Raw genomic sequence first — 20,746 nt, 5'->3', positions numbered from 1 at the left:
TGTATGGGGAAGTGTATGGGGAAGGCCAAGGTCTCCTCACTGAGGTTGAGATCCTGGTGGCAACAGATTGGTAACCTAGTCAGGACAGACGATCTCTCTCGTGTCAGTCTGGAGTTGGTGTCTCGGTGTTGGAAAACAGCCTGTATATTGTTCCTTTCGTATTTGCCGCCCCTATGCACAGCATCACCTCATGGCCCAATACGGCTGCTGGTGTACCATCTATTCAGTCAGGAGGTCGAATGGAATAGCTGGCCCCACGTATCCTGAGGGTCTGAAAAGGCGCATGTATGCACCATGCTGTACGAGAGCCGGACAGACCCCATCAACCCACAAACGCAGGCAACCTGCCCTGCAGGAGGCCATGTGCACACGCTGAGAAAATGCAAGAGGGACGGGCGAGAAGCAAAGGCAGGTCTGGCTTGCAAACTGGCTGGAGCACACACCCCAGGCTTGGGCCCCACTGACTCAGGGGTTTGAGCACAACCAAGCCATCGCTGGCTGGCCCCGAAGCTAGACCGAACCAGGGGTGACTCCCTGAGGGAGTCAGCCTAAAAATAATGAAAAGCAGAAACTCAAAAATTTAGCAGAGACATCAACAGCTGCACATTGTGGGGAGAGGGACCCTACAGAGTCGACTTAGCACTTATTAAAACAAACAGAAAAAACCACCATCAGGGCAACTCCCTGCATGTGTGGGGAAAGAGGAATTCAGAGTTGCTAAAATCTATTATTTAAAAAACTGTTCATTTCTTAAAATCATTTATTTATTTGGCTGTGTTGGATCTTGGCTGAGGCATGTGGATCTTTTGTTGTGGCACGCAGATTCTCTAGCTGGGGTGTGTGGGTTTAGTTGTTCTGTGGTATGTGGGATCTTAGTTCCCTGGCCAAGGATCAAACCCACATCCCCCTGTATTGCAAGGCAGATTCTTAACCACTGGACTGCCAGCCAGGGAGGTCCCCAGAGATGTCCATTTTTGAGAAAGTTTCCTGGTGGTCCAGTGGTTAGGACACTGCTCTCTTCCTACCAGGGGTGTAGGTTCAATCCCTGGTCGGGGAGCTGGGGTCCCACAGGCCACATGGCACGGCCGAAAAAAAAAGCCTGTTTTTGAAAAAAAAAAAGAAAGAAAGAAAGAAAAGGCAGCAAGACATGTGAAGAAAGAGCTAAGTGTGACCTACCCTGAGGAAAAAAAAGTAAGTTGATAGAAATGTTCTCTGAGGGAGCCCAGATGTTGCACCCAAAGCAGTCAGTACAAACATTCATAAAACTAAAGTGAACAATGTTTATGAAGAATTAATGGCAAATATGATGACAGTGACTCACAAATGTAAGATCTTAAGGGAGACACAAAAACTACAGAATAGGACCTAAAGTAAGTTCTGGACTTGGAAGCTCTTTATCACCTGGGTTCCCACAATGCCCTGGGCTTCCTATGTCAGGACTTCCAACTGCTGACGGCACCTGCCTGTTTACCTGTCTTCCTGACCCCACTGTGGCTGCAAAGGGGCAGGGACTGATCTGTCTGCTCTCTGCATGACATGGTGGGCTTAAACAAATGATGGGGAGTGGCAGTGGAGAGAGACCCAGAGAGAGCCCAGGCTGCTAGTCAAGATGGTGTGACATCCAGGCAAGGTCCTCCTTTGCCTGGGCCTCAGTGTCTTCCCCCAGGAAATGGGCCCCCCAGGATCTGGTGACGGGAGGACAGGACTGCAGACACAGTGAGGCCTCAGCCAGGGCCTTGCGTCGCTCGGGTAGGCGGCTGCAGACATTCCCCCCGTGCCAGGAGCCGGCAATGAGTTCAGCAGAAGCCGAGACTTTTGTTGGAGGTTTAATTTATTACTGTTTGACATCCAGTGACACTGACATACCCTCGCCGGGCCTCTGGGCCCCCAGCCCCGGCGAGTCTGACCTGTCCAATAAAATACAGTACAAGGAGTGGACGGCTACACACATGCATCCACAGCTTTAAACTACAGTGATTCCAAACTGCGGCCGAAACAGTACTGCCAGGGAAAGGGAAGAAAGACAGGTGTCGTGTGTTCCCCAATTCATAATTCGGTTTTTTTCTCCTTTTAAACAGTTAATGTTGTTACAAACGCTATTGATGCCAGGACAGGGCCAGACACAGACAGTCCTACATCTTCTCTGCCGTATAAATATGGAAGATTTTCGTTTATACAGTTTTTATTCCAAGTCTGAAACTACATCTGCTTCTACCCGTTACTGCTAAGGGCTAACACCGTCTCGGCTCTGGAACGAGGGGCTCGGGGTCGAGACTCTGGAATGTCGGGACTCAGTCTTCCTCGCTGCCACTTCCTGAGCGGTCCTGGGAGGGGGACAGGAGAGGAGAGTGAGAGTCAGCCTGGCCCTTGGGAGCACCCAGACAGCATGTGGGATCTTAGTTCCCCGAGCAGGGATTGAACCTATGCCTCTCTGTGTGAAAGTGCAAAGTTTTAACCACTAGACCACCAGGGAAGTCCCCGACCTTTGCTTTAAATATACTTAATCACCAGTTCAGGCAGAACTGCCTTGTCCACACTGAGGCTGGGGTGGAGTGACCTTTGCCCTCAGTCCCTGCTGCCAAGGTCACATCCAAATGTCATTTTCTCCCAAGGACTGGCCCCTGCACCCTCACATTGACGACTCCTTAGTTCCTGGGAAGCAGGCTGGGCCTTCTCAGCTCTGTCCCACTGCTGACTGCCTGTCCCTGTGCCCCTGACCTGTGGGGGGTTTTTTGTCTGTTTTTGTGGCTGAGCCTCAAGGTCTGTGGTATTTTAGTTTCCTGGCCAGGTATTAAACCCAGGCCCTCAGCCGTTAAAGTGCTGAGTCTTAACCACCGGGTCACCAGGGAATTCCCCTGACCTGAGGCTTTAAAACCACCTTGGGTATTCCTGACCACGCACAATCTCTGCTCTTCTGTGTAAACATTTTCAACACCTTAGCAAGGGCCACAGAAGGTGCTGCTGGATCCAGACTGGGCAGACAGGGAGCTGTACAGCCCAGACTCTCCTGGCCACCACAAGGCCACCGCTCCCCGTGTTCAGAATGTCATTAACATCCCCGTAAGACCACAGACGTCAGTGGTCAGGATTATTCTGAGGCACCTGGTTTTGCTATTACTGCAAATAGCTCTACAAGAAGACTAACAATGATGAAATGGTGCTTGTCAAGCTTTCTGCTGGGAGCTGGGGCCCGTGAAATGCACTTGACCTCCCTACTTTGTGGAAGTGGAGGCAGGCTCAGAGGTCCTGCAGCAGGGAAGGGCCAGGCGTCCAGGTGGGAGCCAGAGGGCAAAACTTATTAAAACGCAGCAAGCGAGTCTGTTCCTGTCCCCAGGCCCAGGAGACTGTACAGGCTTGGTGCTCCTGTGGTTCTCGTGGCTCCTCCCTGGTGTGCCTGGGGGACCATCACCGAGGTACCACTCACAGCCCCGTTCGTGGTGTCAGCTCCCCTGTTTATAGGACTGTGGTCTATGGGACTTTCACTTTCTGTTTGCTTTATGCAACCCACCACCACTGTCTGGAAACCCTCTGAGGCAGGCCAGGACGGAGCCACAAGTAGAGGCCTGGGGAGCACAGTGTGGTGAGGATGCCACAGCACTGGGGGAGCGGGGCCGGTCTCTCTGAAGGCATCTCCAACTCCCTGCCTCCCGCCCCCTCACGGTCAGCCTGGGGTTGTGCAGTGGGAACTGTGGGGGTCGGGTAGGGAGGAGGGATGCCCTGTCTGAACCCGACGCTCAGTGGCTCCAAGAGCACTGGTTCCAGGGCTGCACGGACTTGGGTTTGAGTCCCACGCTCTGTAACACTGAGCCTCGTCTGTGGATTGGGGGTCTGAAAACATCCCACAGGTCTAGGACCTGGCAAGAAGAACAGATGCCAGTGACCTGCCCGCCCCGGGGCGCGGGGACCTCACCTCCTCCTGTTCCTCCTCGCTGTCGTCGTCGCTCACCACTGGCTTGGCCCTGGACCCACGGCTCGGCCGCCGCCGGCCCCCCTTGAGCCGATCCTGGGCCTTCTCCTTCCGGCCAAGCTTGATCTTCACTTTGACTGAGCGAGCTGGGGAGGGGACCAGAAGGAAAGGAGACGTGAGCAAGGGGCCCCAGGGTGTCTTGGGGGTGGATGTGACCTCCCACCCCCACCCCCAGGACTCACACTCTGACTCGGAGCCTTCCTCCTCGCCCTCCTCCTCCTCCTCGCTCTCCTCCCCTTCACTGTCGTCCTCCTTCTCGATTTTCTGCCGCACGCTGGTGAAGACCGACTGCAGGACGATGGAGTCTTCATAGATCTGGGTGGAGACACACGGGGCTCAGGTCGGGGGCCCGATGAGGGGCTGCCTGCCTGCCCGCCTGGTCCCAGAAGAGGGACAGCTCAATGAAACGGTCCTGGAGAGAAGGTCAGGCGTCCCTCTTTTTTTTCAAGTATTTATTTATCTAGCTGCGCTGGGTCTTAGTTGTGGCACATGAACTCTCAGCTGTGGCACGTGGGATTCAGTTCCCTGACCAAGGACTGAACCTGGGTTCTCTGCATTGGGAGCATAGAGTCTTAGCCACTGGACCACCACAGAAGTCCCCCTCTCTCCCCTTGAAGAATCGCAGCGAGCACCCGGTTAAAGGCTCTGAGATGGCCTGTAGTTTAGCATCAGAGACGCACGGCCTCACTGAAGCCAGCATTCCCCGGCATGTGCGACTCTAAAGTCTCTTTGCTAGGAGGCATTCATCCCAGCAATGAGGAAAACTGCCAGGCTGAGGCTGTGTGTGTGAATCTCATCACCGGACAAGACCCAGCACAGAGCTGGACGTCCTTTCAAAAGCGTCCCTGAATGACTTCATAACAGATTCCAGGACGTTAACAGAGTGTGCCCAGGGCCCCACGGACGGATGGGACTGAGTCTATTTCTTCTATTTTGCTCATCTTTATCTTCTGCCGTGTTTTCAGTAATGAACACATATGGCCTCTGTAATGAGCGATGTGCTCCCAGGTGCAGGGAACCTTTTTCTGAACCGGTCAATTCACGGGGGTGGGGAGTGGGGGCCCAGGACCGCTCACCAGGGAGCCCTCCAGGTTGAAGGTCTGCGCGTTCTGACACAGCAGCATCACGTCCTTCTCCAGGTCGTTGAGGCTGCGGTACTTGTGGTTGCGGATGCGCTCCTGGGGGCAGGAGAAGCGGCCTTATCTCGGGGCCCCCTGGCACCCGGGGTCCCAGCCACCTAAGGCGAGGTCACAGTGGAACTCCCCGGCTGTGTGTGGACTCAGGGGCCCAGCCATGGGTGATGGGGTCACCTGCCACATCCTCAGGCCCCCAGTGGCCAATGACCAGGGCCCCTGGTGGGGGCTCCCAAGACCAAGAACCCCTGCTCCCACTTCCCATGGCTCTAAGCACTTGACTCGGGATTACCTTTATCTTCTTGAAGTCCACAGGCTTGCGGATGAGCTCGTAGTACTCGGGCAGCTCCTTGCGGGACGGCAGCTGGATGAACACCTCGCTGAGCTGGCGTCCACTGCTGCTGTAAGGAGAGACGTGGCTGCGTCACTCGCAGGCCCTGCTTGCTGGGGAGCCCCTACCTCTGCCTGGCACCGTCCTCCCAACAACCACTACCCCACCCTGGGCACTGGAGGACAGAGATAGTGAGAAATTTTAAAGTCCATTCAGGAGTCATTTCCTGTTATGTGAGCAGACTCGTTGAGTTCTGGAACATTCCCGAGGGGCAGCCAAGCAGAGAGGTCTGCTGCTGCATCTGTATGGAGGCTCTGAACTCACCCACCTCCCCCCACCCCAGCCCTGGAGGAAACAGCATCACGTGCCACATGCAGCAAGAGCCTTGGCACCTGCACGAGGGAGAACTCTTTATTTACATATGACACAGAAATCAGTTTGCTCGTGTCGGGAGTGTTAAATGACAGCGTTTTCAGAGATGGGTTTTTCAAGCATGTTGTGCCTCACTCGGGTAGCGCTCATGAGCAGTGAACTTCAGAGAACTAGGCAAAAACCCAAGGAGAGACGCCCCCTGACAAGATGCTAATGGGCGACTAGAGCTGTTTCCTAGTTCTTTCCACTAAGCAGCGCTGGTTTTGTACCAGAGAGCAGAGGAAAGGAGAGCTGTCAGTGGCCATGAAATGAGGAATCCAAGCACTGGGCTCCAAGGCGACAACCCCCTGGGGGCCTGGACAAGGAATGGGGTGAACCAAGACACCCCCCCCAGCGTCCCTTCAGCCTCCAGAATGGGGATCCTGTCTCCCAGAGAGACGGTAGAAGAGGCTCTGCGCGGCCAACCAGGGGGCTGGGGACCTGGTCACCCTCCTTTCCCACTCTCTCCACCCGGGGCTCCATGTGCTCTGGCTGTGGGTTCATTTAGGTCCCGCTCACTGCCTGGGCTCCTCCTGGCTGCTTCACAACACAGGCTCCTCCAGGGCAGGTATGAGATGGTGGATTCGGTCCTGGGGGCACCAGGAGTGGAGCACCGCCTCCTGTCAACACTGCTGCCTTCCTGGTCTTTTCAGGACAGTCCTCAGGGAACAGGGTGGCAGCCTGTCCATCTGTCTGCACGTCCTCAACACATCTTGTGCTTGTTTTTGGTCTACCAGCCAGGAAGACAGCAGTGACGACCTGACTGCTTCTCGGGTTTTGTCGCCAGATGCCCCATCTCACAGCGGCATCAGGGAGCAGCTTGGCCAGGACTGCCCGCCCCAGAGGCTGCTGCCATTTGCCCCTGGCCCCCTCTCACACCCGGGGAAACACGGGGGCTGGAACCCGGGCCTCGCACATTACTGGCCTCCTACCATCTCTGGGCCAGATGCACGACACACGTGTTCTCAAGGGACTATGTTATTCCAACTGTAATGAGGAAACCGGTGAGAAGCTCATCCCGAACACCAGCCTTGCTGGTCTTGGCCTCCCTGCCAGCGTGAAGTGGGGTCGCCTGTGCTCAACAAGGGCCAGCCCCCTCTTTCCTCCGGGCTGAGTTCTCAGCCACATCCTGCCTTGTGTGGGGCTGGCAGGTCACACACTGGGGGTGGGGAGGGAGGCCAGCTCCAGGCCACTGTCCCCACCCAAGGGCCTGTCCCCAGGGGCACAGGTGTCCTCTCTCTCATGAACAGGGTGGTGGGTGGTTTGGCCACAGGAAAACTGGAATTTGTTCACATAAATTCCAAAAAAACCGCGAACAGGCATGAAATACGCTGGGGCCTCTACTTCAGATAAGTGGACTCGGGGTGATGGGAGACAAGCCAACCCCGCTCACTCTGGGAAACTGGTTTCTGATGTTCCAGCAGAGCCCAGACCTGCGCCCGACTCCTCAACCCACACAGGCCCTGTTCCTCCCCATGGAACCTGAGCAAAGGGCTCTCCGTTACCATCTTGACTGCAGTGTCACTACGCTTCTGAGCAGGACACGGGCCTGCAGGTATGATGTAACTAAAGTGCCTGCACAGTAGTGTATGCTAGGAATTCCCGCTTTACTTCACTTTTTTTTTAAGAAACACCAGTTTGGGGACTTCCTTGATGGTCCAGTGGCTGAGACTCTGCTCTCCCAATGCAGAGGGGCCAGGTTCCATCCCTGGTCAGGGAACTAGACCCCCACATGCCGTAACTAAAGATGCCATGTGTCGCAATGCAGAATCAATGCAGCGAAGTTGAATAAACAAATAAGTTAATTAAAAAAGAAAACAACAACAAAATAAAATGAAACGACAGTTTTAAATCCACTGAACTCATTCTGCAGCTCACTAACGGGCATGTGTGTGGTGCCAAGGCTACATGCCTGCCTGTAGCATCATACAGGTGACCTGGCCTCAGGGTACCTGGAGCCCTTCAGGGAACTTAGGACGGGGGACTCTAGCACCATTACACAGAGGAACATTTCATAAAAACCCTCTCACAAACCTCTGGGGGAACCTTTTCCCTGAGGAATGAAGGCCCACCCTGCCTGAAAACCATTGTCTGGTGTGTTGTGCTGAGCATGGATGGCCGGGGACTGGTCATGTGAGAGGGAGGGGCAGGGTGCCAGGGCCACGGGGACTCTGAAAACCATCTTCTCTGACAATGCAGACCTCTTGGAAAGCTACTGCCGCAAAACTCTGGTTGCCAAAGTGCTGAGAGATCCTTTTTTGTCTTCAGAAATCCCCTGGAGAGTACCTCACCCCCACCCACTATGCACCGGGGCTGGGAGCCTTCCAGGCCTGCTCACCAAGTCCCTCCTTGCTGAGAACAGAACCCACGGCGCTCTGGGGGCTGCTTGGCTCTCCAGGATGGGCGGCCCACCACCTCCGATGTCCGTGCCTCTCTCTACCTGCTCAGTCGCCTCAGAATCACCCAAGCAGCTGCTCCCCCAGGGAACCCTGGCTCCTGCCTTTGCCTCAATATAAACATCACCTCCACGACACCTCGTAATGAAAATGGATGGCTGAGGTGAAAGACAGACAGGCACAGGGACTTCCCTGGTGGTCCAGTGGCTAAGGCTCCACACTCCCATGCAGGGGAGGGGGACGCGCCCGGGGTTCAATCCCTGGTCAGGGAACTACAACCCACGTGTTGCAACTAAGAGTTTGTATGCCACAAGTAAGATCTGGTGCAGCCAAATAAGCAAATACATATGAAAGAAAAAAGATAAAGGTGTCACACATCTTCATTTACTCACTCCTTGAGCCCCCCAGCCTCCAGGACTTGGCCGAGCCTGGCCTCTTTTTGAACTTTAAGTCATGAGATCCCAGAGGGTGCGCCCCCAGGCGTGGCCGCCCCCCTGCATGGCTCTGAGACCTGCTCTTGTTGGCCCTTGTGCTGCGCCACATGCTCCATGGTGGGCACGTGTCACAGTCTGCTTGTCCCCCTGCTGGTGGCAGGAACCTGGGCTATGGTCTGAGATATTAAATGGTGAGCAGCCGCAGACACTGTGTCCCAGCTCTTGGCCTGTATCACGTGGGAAGGTCCCTGGGGGGTGGGGGGCCTGGTCCTGGAGGCAGGGGCGCTGTTTTGGTAGCAACTGAGCCCATGTTCACTCTTCCGGCTGTGGGTGAGCCATCTACCAGCATCTCTTGTTGTTTTCCCATCCAAGTACTAACCAGGCCCAACCCTGCTTAGCTTCTGAGATCAGACGAGCTCGTGTACACTCAGGGTAGTATGGCCACAGACTCTCCTGTGGTTTTAATTCACGTTTCCTTGATGAGCATCATCACAGGTATACTGGTCATGTGATGACCTCTCCCAGGCAGTCCTTGTTTTCTTACTTTTCCTCCTGGGAATTCTGTGTAGGGCACATTCATCGTAAACACCTCCAGTTCATGGCATGTCTTTTTTTTAAAAAAAATATTTGGCTGCACTGGGTCTTAGCTATGGGATGCAGGATCATTAGTTGTGGCGTGTGGGATCTAGTTCCCCGACCAGGGATTGAACCCTGGGCCCCTGCCTTGGGAGCACGGAGCCACAGCCACTGGACCACCAGGGAGGCCCCCACGGTGTGTCTTCTTACTCCTTTGATGGTGTCTTTTGAGGAAGGGGCCTTAGTTTTAATCTGAGTCCAATTTACCAATATTTCCTATTATACCTGGTGTTTCTCGTCTTGTGAAAAAAATCTTTATCTACCCCTAGGTCATGGAAGTATTGCATTTCCTTCTTGAAAGACTTTGCTATTTTTCTTTTTACCATGCCACAAGGCTTATAGGATCTTAGTTCCTTGTCCAGGGATTGAACCCAAGCCCCTTGCAGTGGAAGCATGGAGTCTTAACCACTGGACCACCAGGAAGTCCCCGGAAGCTTTGCTGCTTTAATCCTTTCCATTAGGCACGAGGCTGGTTATCCTGGTTAGTGTTTGTCCACAGCAACTATCATCTTCCCTACCATGTCTTGCCTGGCTTTACTAGCTGGAGCACAAGCCACGAGGGCAGAGGCTTTGCCTGTTTTATTTGCTGCTCTATCTTCTGCACCAGGAATAAACCCTGGTCCACAACAGGTGCTCAATACACATTATTTAAATGAAGAAACGGCTCAGGGTGCAAGCCCTAAGGTCACAGAGCAGTGTGCCAACTCAGGTTTCAGCAGGGCCGTCTCTGAGCAAGGATGCCCCCTTGCCCTGCCCCTACATGGTCATTCATACAGCACCCTGTTCCAGAAAGGACCCTGGCAGCAAGAGCAGGAACCCCACTGCCCAGAGAGCGTGCTGCTGTGAGGACTGGCTCTCAAGAAGTTTCTGCAGGCAGAGCTGCTTGGAACTCCATCTCCAGCCCTGCTCTGTGTCCGGCCGCCCGGTAGCAGAGGGGAGGGGAGTGAAAGAGCCTGGGAAAACCCCGAGGCTGTCAGGACCCTCCCAGGACCCCAGTTCAGACACAAAGAACGGAAGCGCCCACCACGGCCCTCATGCCCCCAGCCTGCCCTGCCACCTGCTTTGGCAGCAACGATGGCAGCTGTTACCTATGACAATGAAATTAATCTCCTGCCTCTAGATGTTAGCTCCCGCAGCAGGGATCTTCTCCCTCATTCACTGTCCTGTCCCTGTCACAACGGGACATGACACACAGAGGGGCTGAGCGACCAGGGCCCTGCCTGGAGCCTCAACCCCTCCCACATCTAGCCCACTGGTCCTTTCTTATTCAATGAGGTTTGTCACAACCAGGCTGACCACACTGTGGGGGAGAGCCCCAAAGTCTAAATGACACATCCTTTCACGTGTTCTTGAAACAAAATTACAACATGTGGGGGACTTCCCTCGTGGCCCAGTGGCTATGATTCAATGCTGCCAATGGAGGGGGCCAAGGTTCAGGGCACTTGGTCAGGGGACTAAGGTCCCACAGGCCCCAACTAAGATCCAGTACAGTCAAATAAGTAACTAAATATTTTTAAAACCTACAACACGTGAAGGAGAAATAAAGAATCAGAGGACTTCCCTGGTGGTCCAGTGAACCTGCCAATGCAGGGCACACGGGTTTGATCCCTAGTCTGGGAAGATCTCATGTGCCAAGGAGCTACAAAGCCCGTGCACCACAACTACTGAGCCCAAGCTCTAAAGCCTGTGCTCTGCAGCTAGTAAGTAGCTCTACTCACCGCAACTAGAGAAAAGCCTGCACACAGCAACGAAGACCTCAAGCAGTAAAAACAAACAAAACCCTTAAAAAAAAAAAGTTTCTCAGTATCTAAGAGATCATCCATTGGTTATGCCATTCAAACAGATGGAGAAACCAGAGAGGTTATGAGAGCTGGCCCGGACACTGGGAACTGGGGGCAGGCAGGACTCGAGCACAGGTCTCCTTGGCCAAGTCAGGGGTCTCTCCCATCCTTTCCCTCACGCTGTTCTAAATCGAGGGTCAGCAAACTTCATCTGTGAACAGCTAGTGTAAATGTTACAGGCTTTGTGTGCCATATCACCTCGGTCACAATGACTCAACTCTGCCGTTGTCACACCGAAGTGGCCACACAGAACATGTAGGCAAAGGGAGTTTGGCTGTGTTCCTCATTTATGTTCTGCAGTTGCTAAGTCGCGTTCAGCTCTTTGCAACCCCATGGACTGCAGCACGCCAGGCTCCTCTGTCCTCCACTGTCTCCCAGAGTTTGCTCAAATTCATGTCCATTGAGTTGATGATGCCATCCAACCATCTCATCCTCTGTTGCCCCCTTCTCCTCTTACCCTTAGTCTTTCCCAGCATCAGAGTCTTTTCCAGTAAGTCAGCTCTTCGCATCAGGTGGCCAAAGTATTGGAGTTTCAACTTCAACATCAGTCCTTCCAATGAACACTCAGGACTAATCTCCTTGCAGTCCAAGGAACTCTCAACAGTCTTCTCCAACACCACGGTTCAAAATCATCAATTCTTCAGCACTCAGCCTTCTTTATAGGTCCAACTCTAACATCTATACATGACTACTGGAAAAACCATAGCTTGACTATACGGACCTTTGCTGGCAAAGTGATGTCTCTGCTTTTTAATATGCAGTCTAAGGTTTTAATACACTATCCAGGTATGTCATTTATAAAAAAACAAACTTTGATTTTCATATAATTTCATACCATGAAATAGTTGTCATCTTCTTTTCATGGCCTCACCACACACCCTGCAGGATCTTAGTTCCCTGATCAGGGATCAAACTCAGACCTCCTAAAGTGGAAGCTCCGAGTCCTGACCAGTAGACTGCCAGGGACGTCCCCAAATAGTATTCTTTTGATTCTCTGAAACTCATTTAAGAAAAAATTCTTAATTCAGACTATACACATACAAGTGGTGAGCCAGATCTTATTTCTGCTGATTTGGTTTGTTGAGCCCTGGTTATGAATCCTAAAAATAACAGGAAGAATGTCTGTACCAAGGATGATAACATACAGCTTGGTGCCTCCCATTGCTCATCCTCTGACAGGGGCAGACACTGCAAATGGATCACAGCAGCACTCTTGTCTTGCGCACTGAGAGCCTCAGGCAAGCAGAAGCAGTCAACTGAAGATGGTGCTCCTGATAGATCCTACTACTTGCCCCACCCTGTCCCTCAGCACCGCTTTCCTTCCTAGAGTGCAGATCTTCCTAGTTCAGTTCAGTTCAGTCGCTCAGTCGTGTCCGACTCTTTGCGACCCCATGAATCGCAGCATGCCAGGCCTCCCTGTCCATCACCAACTCCCGGAGTTCACTCAGACTCAGGTCCATCGAGTCAGTGATGCCATCCAGCCATCTCATCCTCTGGAGTCCCCTTCTCCTCCTGCCCCCAATCCCTCCCAGCATCAGAGTCTTTTCCAATGAGTCAACTCTTCACATGAGGTGGCCAAAGTACTGGCGTTTCAGCTTTAGCATCATTCCTTCCAAAGAAATCCCAGGGCTGATCTCCTTCAGAATGGACTGGTTGGATCTCCTTGCAGTCCAAGGGACTCTCAAGAGTCTTCTCCAATACCACAGTTCAAAAGCATCAATTCTTCAGCGCTCAGCCTTCTTCACAGTCCAATTCTCATATCCATACATGACCACTGGAAAACCCATAGCCTTGATTAGACGGACCTTTGTTGGCAAAGTAATGTCTCTGCTATCTAGGTTGGTCATAACTTTCCTTCCAAGGAGTAAGCGTCACCTCTAGATAACATCTTCTCGCCCTGGGCCATTTTCTCTTTTGACTCAGTCAGTAAAATGTATCAGCAAGGGTCCTAGATAGGAGCAGCTGTGCTTAGCCACTCAGTTGTGTCTGACTTTCCTCTGACCACATGGATGGTGGCCCACCAGGCTCCTTGGTCCATGGGGATTCTCTAGGCAAGAATACTGGAGTGGGTTGCCATGCCCTCCTCCAGGGGATCTTCCTAACCCAGGGATTGGACCCAGGTCTCCTGCACTGCAGGCAGATTTTTTTTTATCATCTGAGCCACCAGAGAAGCCCCAGACAGGTGCAGCTCAGGATATTACGAACTGATCTAGCAGCAGAACATTCATCTGATACAGCATCTCAAGATACATGCATGCACATCATACACGAAACCTGAAAATAAAATAATGAAACATATTAAAAAGCTATTAGTCCAGGAACTACTCTGATGGTCCAGTGGTTAAGAATTCACCTTCCATGACAGGCAGACATGGATTTGATCCTTGGTTGGGGAACTAAGATCCCACATGTTGTGGGGCAACTAAGCTCACACGCCTTGACGAGAGCCCACAAGCTCAACGTGCTTTGCCACTAGAGAAGCCCCTGAGCCACAGTGAAGAACCTGCAAGCTGTAACGAGGATCCCGTGTACCGCAATTAAGACCTGATGCAGCCGAATAAATAAGTGTTTAAAAACCCCACCAAAACCATGTATCCTTATTTTTTACAAAAAATGTTAGAACAAAATTACTTACTAGGTTCAATTTTTGACCCATTACAAAGTCTCAAGGACATTTCGAGAATCAGAAAAGTGAAATACCTACAGCAGTTCCACTTACAGATATTTACTAAGAGCCTCCACCTGCCGGGCATCCACTGCTATGAGATCAATCTCAAGTGTCAGATTTATGGCTGTGTGGTGTAGGAAAAATCCAGCCTCATGTACAAGTAAAAGGAGATAATACTCACCAAGGAACCTGCCAACAGGAGAGGTCTCTAGGCCACCTGCCCTGCACTCTCAACACACTCTCCCAACAGAGGAGGGGGAGGGGGGACCTTATTACAGGATCCTCCTCCTGAGGAGGGCTGGACTGGCTGCAAGTGACGATGCTGATTAATTAGCACCTAATGAACCAACATTTCTAGTGAACTGACTGCTTTATGGGGGCCAATGACACGCCTGAGGGCTTATGTTTCTTTCTTCCTTTTTAAAATATTTTTTGAAATCAACGGTCACATTACATTTGGCATTATGTCTCTTTTTAAAAATAATTTTATTTTTGGCTGTGCTGGTCTTCACTGCTGTGTGGGGTTTTCTCTTGCTGTAATGACCTACTCTTCCCTGGAGTGCGTGGCTTCTCATTGCGATGGTTCTCTTGTTGCAGAGCACGGGCTCAGTAGTAGTGGCGCAAGGGCTTAGCTGCTCCGTTGCAAGTGAGATCTTCCCAGAGCAGGGTTAGAAGTGTCCCCTGCATTGGCAGGCGGATTCTTCACCACTGGGACACCAGGGAAGCCCTAAAGATTTTTTTTTCAATGTGGACCATTTTTAAAGTCTTTCTTGAATTTGTTATAATATTGCTCCTGTTTTTATGTTTTGGTTTTTTGGCCTAGAGGCATGTGGGATCTTAGCTCCCCAACCTGGGATCGAACCAACACCCCCTGTATTGGAAGAGGAAGTTTTTTAACCACTGGACTGTCGGCGAAGTCCCTGAGGTTCATGTTTCTTAATACAGTTCAACAATGAAATCCAAATCTCATTTTAAAGAAAACCTAACCCCAACTCCATTATGCTGGACTTGAAACCACTTAGCTTGAATGAAACCTTTCTGCTGGAGAAAAGACAGCAGACCCAGGGCCACACGACAAGTGGCAGAAGGCAGATCATAACGCAGGCCACCTCTCAGGTGTGCCATCTACTCCAGGTGTCTCAGCTGTGGCACGTGGGATCGAACCTGGGCTCCCTGCATTGGGAGCACGGAGTCTTAGCATGGCAGAGTTGGATACGACTGAGCACACGAGCCACGAAGACCATTAGAACGGGATCCCTATTTTTTTTGTTGTGGTCTTCGGCGTGCTCTGTCTCAGTTCAGTTCAGTTCAGTCGCTCAGTCATGTAAACTCTTTGCGACCCCATGAACTGCAGCACGCCAGGCCTCCCTGTCCATCACCATCTCCTGGAGTTCACTCAGACTCACGTCCGTTGAGTCGGTGATGCCATCCAGCCATCTCATCCTCTGTCGTCCCCTTCTCCTCTTGCCCCCAATCCCTCCCAGCATCAGAGTCTTTTCCAATGAGTCAACTCTTCGCATGAGGTGGCCAAAGTACTGGAGTTTCAGCTTTAGCATCATTCCTTCCAAAGATCACCCAGGGCTGATGTCCTTTAGAATGGACTGGTTGGATCTCCTTGCAGTCCAAGGGACTTCTCAAGAGTCTTCTCCAACACCACAGTTCAAAAGCATCAATTCTTTGGCACTCAGCCTTCTTCACAGTCCAACTCTCACATCCATACATGACCACTAGAAAAACCATAGCCTTGACTAGACGGACCTTTGTTGGCAAAGTAATGTCTCTGTTTTTGAATATGCTATCTAGGTTGGTCATAACTTTCCTTCCAAGGAGTAAGCATCTGTCTAGACCACAGCAATCACCAGCAGAGAGTGAAGCCTGGGGGTGGAACTGGCCTGACACACTGGGCAGCTGGAGCTTCTTCTAGCAGAGTCTGTGGCAGGCTCAGAATCTCATTCTGGCTCAAGAAGGCCACCCAAGTTAACCTTCTTGTGGTCTGGAGCCCCACTTGGCTAACAGCCAGGCCCATGCCCACGCTGACTGGCCTGGGGTTGGATGACAGCAATCAGCACTCTTTCTCACAACATCTCACCCGGGCGACTCCCATGCCAGGCTGGAGACTGGGTGCCAGGCAGATGACGCTGACCCCAGACCTGGCCCTGCAGGTGGAGGCCTGCCTCCTGCCCCTGGAGGACCCAAGCTTGGGCTCCTGACAGAGGGCCAGTGTGGCCTGCCACAGGCTGAGGCAGGAGAAGCCTGAGGCCTCCCTGCCCGCTCAGGAAAGGGCTCCAAGACCGCCTACTGTCGTCCGCTCTCTTCTCCCCAGAGGCCCATGTTGAGGGGACTGGAGCCAACTGGGGCATCCTCTCCTACAGAAGGTTTCGGCTCAACAACCTGCCCGGGCCTTGTGACTCTGCCCTGGTTTTTCTTATGAATCAAGGCACAACCTTTCCCCCGGAGAGGTATCTGCTTTTTTATTCTAATCAAGGCATTTGCCCTCCGCCTCCAAGGGCAGAGGGCAAATGCCAAGAGGGTCTGGGCAGTGGGCCCCAGACCCGGGTGAAGCTGCCATGGTGCATGCCATGGGGCCCTTCATCACCCAAGGGGAACTCTGGTGCCTTTTTTAAAAAAATAATTGTATTTATTTTTGGCTATGCTGGGTCTTTGTGGGTGGGCACGCTTTTCCCTAGTTGTGACAAGCAGGGGCTATTCTCCAGTTGCGGGGCTTGGGCTTCTCATTGCGGTGGCTGCTCTTTTTGTGGAGTATGGGCCCTAGGGTTTGCAGGCTTCAGCAGCTGCAGCACGTGGGCTCTGGAACACAGGGTCAGCAGTCACGGTGAGCGCGTTTAGTTGCTCAAGAGGGATGTGGGAACTCCCCGAACCAGGGATCAAATCCATGACTCCTGCATTAGCAGGCAGATTCTTAACCACTGAGGCACCAGGGGAGCCCTGGATCTTGTAATGGACCCTAGATCTACAGACCCCTACAGTTTTTCCAGGGTCCTTGGTAAGAAGACAGGAGAAGGGGACCTGGGCCCTCTGGGTCCCCACCCAGTGGAGCTCAGCTCTGGGAGGCTTAGCCTGGGCACCTGTACACATCACCAGCTTTCTGAACCCTCTGGGAATAACTTCTGAGAATCTCCTAAAAACAAAGATGTTCTCTTGCACAACCTCGGCTCCGTGAGCAAATTCAGGACACCTGGTGCCGACATGCCTCCACCATCCATGCAGATTTTACAGCAGCCACAGCTCTGCCCTGGAGCTGCTAACAGTCTAGCTCTACACCCCAGCCAGTTGGGTACAGAGGGGGTTCTGTGAGGTCCTAAGGAGGCTGAACCCTGAAGAAGGAAGGGCCTTCTAGAAGATGCACTTCTCTGAAGCCGTCCCAAAGGCGCCATGGCCCTGGGACACATGACCGCTGACTGGCATCTGGAGACAGCGCCCAAATGTTCTGGCCACCAGCAGCTGCCTCCCTGCGAAGGGTCGGGGGAGAAGACAGCAGCTGGCACCACACACAGTCCCTGGCCAGACCCCGGAGCCTAACTTATTTGCGTGCTTAAAGTGGAAATCTCTATTTCCAACTTAATTAATTCTGGTTTCACTCATGGCTATTTAACAGATGGCTCCTCTGTGTAGTTTTCAGGTTTCCAAGCACCAAGAAGAAGGTGCCCTGAGAGGCCCTGCACGCAGGCTTGGCCTCCAGGGCTGCCCAGGCCAGGACTGGTCAACTGCAGATTCTTCAAGCATTTTCCCATAGTGAACCCATAGCGGGTGGTGCATTTTCTTTCTTTTAAATTTACCATCTTAATCATTTAAAAAATATATTTACTTATTCATTTATTTGGCTGCTCCAGGTTTTAGCTGCAGCACTCAGGATCTTCAGCTGTGGCATGTGAACTCTTACTTACGGCATGTGGGATCTAGTTCCCTGACGATGTATCGAACCCAGGCCCGCTGCACTGGGAGCACAGTCTTAGCCACTGACCACCAGTGAAGTCCTGGGATGTGCATCCTCATACTGACATAGCAGGGGGTTGTAGCTGCCAATGCCAGAAGCCGCACATGCCAATGTCAGAAGCCGTACAACTCCAGGGCGTGCTACTCGCAGGGCACATGGATGGGCGGCAGGGAACTGGGGAAGGGTGGGTGTGGCAGCCCTAAGTCTGAACACACATGAAGGGAGCAAAAGGTTCCAAATCAGGACATTACCTGCATGCAGACAAGGATATAGATGCGAAGGTGCAAGCAACCATGACTGCATGGGTATTTGGACATAACTGTGGGGCGATCTTGAAATCAACACTTGAAAGCGAACTTTGGAGTGGTGCTGATCAGTGGCAGCTCAGGGCGGGCCCAGCCACTTCTCTCTGGAGAGACCGCATCGAGCCTCCATGACCACCAGGGGCTGGAACGGCAGCTCCATGAGCCCGGCTCAGCAAGGCAGGCTCCCTCCATGGAAGCCAGTTACTGATAATGTCTGGTGACCATGCTGTGGTAGCCAGAAGAATCAAGCTGTAACAGTCTCTCCTTCAGATCCACATTTAACTCAAGTACAGTGCTTAGCTAATCACAGGGTTCTGGAAGTGAAATGGGATCTTTAAGCCCAAAGTTTTACTTTTCCTTCTGGGAAGGAGTGGTCGGAAGTCTGAGACAAAAAAGTGCGTTAGGTTGCCTCCGATTTCTATGTCTATTCTCCTTGGTGTGGCGCACTGGTCAGTCCCTCAGAACCTTCCAGGGAGGTGACAGGTGCATCACAGAGATTATAACCTGGCCCAAAGAAAGGTCTGGCCTTTGTCCTCAGCTGCTGGGAGGCCATCTCTCAGCCCTTGAATGTCCTGCCTGGGCAGGATGGGGGACGGGGGTGACTTTCTTTAATTGGGGGCCTTGGGCACAGAGTCTATGAATGTGATTCTAGGCAGAGGTGTGGGGTCACACGGCATCAGCTCAACCATAGGGGGTGGAGACCAGGCAGCCACGTGGGTGCTCAGTCATGTCTATGTGACCGAGTTCCCAGACAGCAAGGCTTGCGGGCTGGTAATGCTCCGTGTGCATCCTCCTGTAATGTTGCCAGCAACGTTGGTGCTGCCTGCAACGCCACAGAAGGATGCTGCTCCCTATGCCTCTCCCTTCGGCTGGTTCTAACCTGTGTCCTTTCGCTGTAAAAAACCATCACCCTGAGCACACCAGCTTTCAGAATGTTCTGAGAGTCCTTCCAGGGGATCATCGAGTCTGAGGATGGACCTGGAGACCCTGGACTCTGCAGCTGTGGTCAGAAGAGACAGGGCAGGGCCTAATCCTACAGCTGCACGAACCGCACTGAGGTTTTCCCCGGGACTTCAAACTGTCTGCTGAGAACATCAGAAATGTCAGCTTGTTCCCACACGTCATCTCTGAAGCAATTGTGTGCCTCGTCTGATCTCTTCCTGTGCGGCCACCAGCAACCCAGCAAGTGGAAGGCCCAGCTCCAGTCAAGAACCAAACTCATCTCAAAGCTGGAGTGCGGGCGGACTTCCTGGAATGGTCTTATTCGCGGTCCTTCTTGTAACTGCTCTGCAGTTCCCCCAGCTTAACGGAGAGTTCCCAGTCTAGTGTTGGAGAAGGAAATGGCAACCCACTGCAGTGTTCTTGCCTGAAAAATCCCACAAACAGAGAAGCCTGGTGGGCTACAGTCCGTGGGGTCGCACAGAGTCGGACACGAGGTGGACTGACTGAAGCGATTTAGCAGGCATGCCCAATCTAGCGTGGCCGTCTATTCCAGGAGGACATGAGGTTAGATGTCAGCCACCTTTCCAACCCTCAATGGAGGCACCACTGTGTGGGTCCAACAGGCCTGGGAGCTCAGCTCTGTGATTGCAGCTGGGTTTCTCGGCAGGCTGGATGGCAGAATCCCTAACAGGATCTCTGTGTTCTAAAGACTAGTCTTGACGAGGGTTCCCTGCACCATGCCAGACCAATTTACCACCCATTTCACACAGGCCAGGAGAATGGCGGTTCCCAGCAGCTGGGGGAGCCACTTTCTCTTGTGTCCCGATGGCGAAACACGATGCTCAGATGGATTTTTCTCTAAGTCACAGGATGACAGCAGGTGGGCTGACAGCTGACATATCTTGTCTTTGGTTTGAACATATCCAGGGTCTTGTCAGTAAGATGCTGGTTCCAAGTGTCTATTTACTGATTTGCTTGGCTGCACCAGGTCTTCGTTGCGCCAGGCGGGGTCTTTAGTTGTGCAACGTGAACTCTTAGCTGCCGCATGTGGGACCTAGTTCTCTGAGCAGGCGTGGAACCCGGGCCCCCCGCACTGGTCCTCTTAGCCAGTGGACCACCAGGGAAGCCCTGTGGTTTTTTTTGTAACCGAGATGTAACCTGCTATGGGGAAGTATATACATCTGAGGTGTACCCCTAGTAAAGGTTTTCAAGTGCAGACCCAGATTCCAAAGTCCCAGAGGGCCTAGTGCCTCTTCTCTGTCAAGTCCCCCCACCGGAAGTAAGCACTGATCCACACCCATCACCAGTGATCAGCCTCTGAACTTCCTGTAACTGGAAGCGCAGAACGTGTACTTGTCAGTGTTTGGCTTCTCTCCCTCAACAAAGCATCTGTAAGATTCTTCCAGGGAGCCGACGCTGGCTGTTTCTGTGCTTGGCTGAATTCTGCTCTCCATTGGGCCACCGTGGACATGTTCTCCCGGGGATGGACGCTGGGCTGTTTCCTTTAGGGCAGCTGTGATCAGAGCTGCCGTGGACGCACCTGTGCGTGTCTTCTGGTGGGCGTGTGCGCTCAGCACTAGGACTGGAGTGGCCACGTCAGAAGTGCAGTCAGTGTGTCCAGCTCTGGGAGACAATGCCCAGAGCCCGGTGCGCCCATGGGCAGCGTGTGAGGTCCTGGAGCTCCACGTTCTGGGGCACATGAGGGGGCACATCACTCCCATCCACTC

General features: G+C 52.7%; 1 protein-coding gene across 9 annotated transcripts in view; it reads right to left on the bottom strand.

Annotated features, from left to right (window-relative positions):
- Positions 1-1,813: 1,813 nt before the first annotated feature.
- SMARCA4 (SWI/SNF related, matrix associated, actin dependent regulator of chromatin, subfamily a, member 4) overlaps positions 1,814-20,746 on the bottom strand; it is a 90,287-nt gene continuing 71,354 nt past the window's right edge. For 7 of the 9 annotated variants that reach the window (XM_059887957.1, NM_001105614.1, XM_024993899.2 and 4 more), the window contains 5 exon segments: positions 5,393-5,501; positions 5,044-5,145; positions 4,150-4,282; positions 3,911-4,053; positions 1,814-2,324 (listed from right to left, as the gene is read on the bottom strand). In XM_059887957.1, coding sequence (XP_059743940.1) covers positions 2,292-2,324; positions 3,911-4,053; positions 4,150-4,282; positions 5,044-5,145; positions 5,393-5,501 — 520 coding nt within the window. In that variant the 3' untranslated portion in view covers positions 1,814-2,291. 9 annotated transcript variants of the gene reach the window in all.

This window comes from Bos taurus, chromosome 7, assembly GCF_002263795.3.
Source record: "Bos taurus isolate L1 Dominette 01449 registration number 42190680 breed Hereford chromosome 7, ARS-UCD2.0, whole genome shotgun sequence".
Taxonomy (NCBI): domain Eukaryota; kingdom Metazoa; phylum Chordata; class Mammalia; order Artiodactyla; family Bovidae; genus Bos; species Bos taurus.
This window is presented reverse-complemented; position numbering and strand designations above follow the sequence as displayed.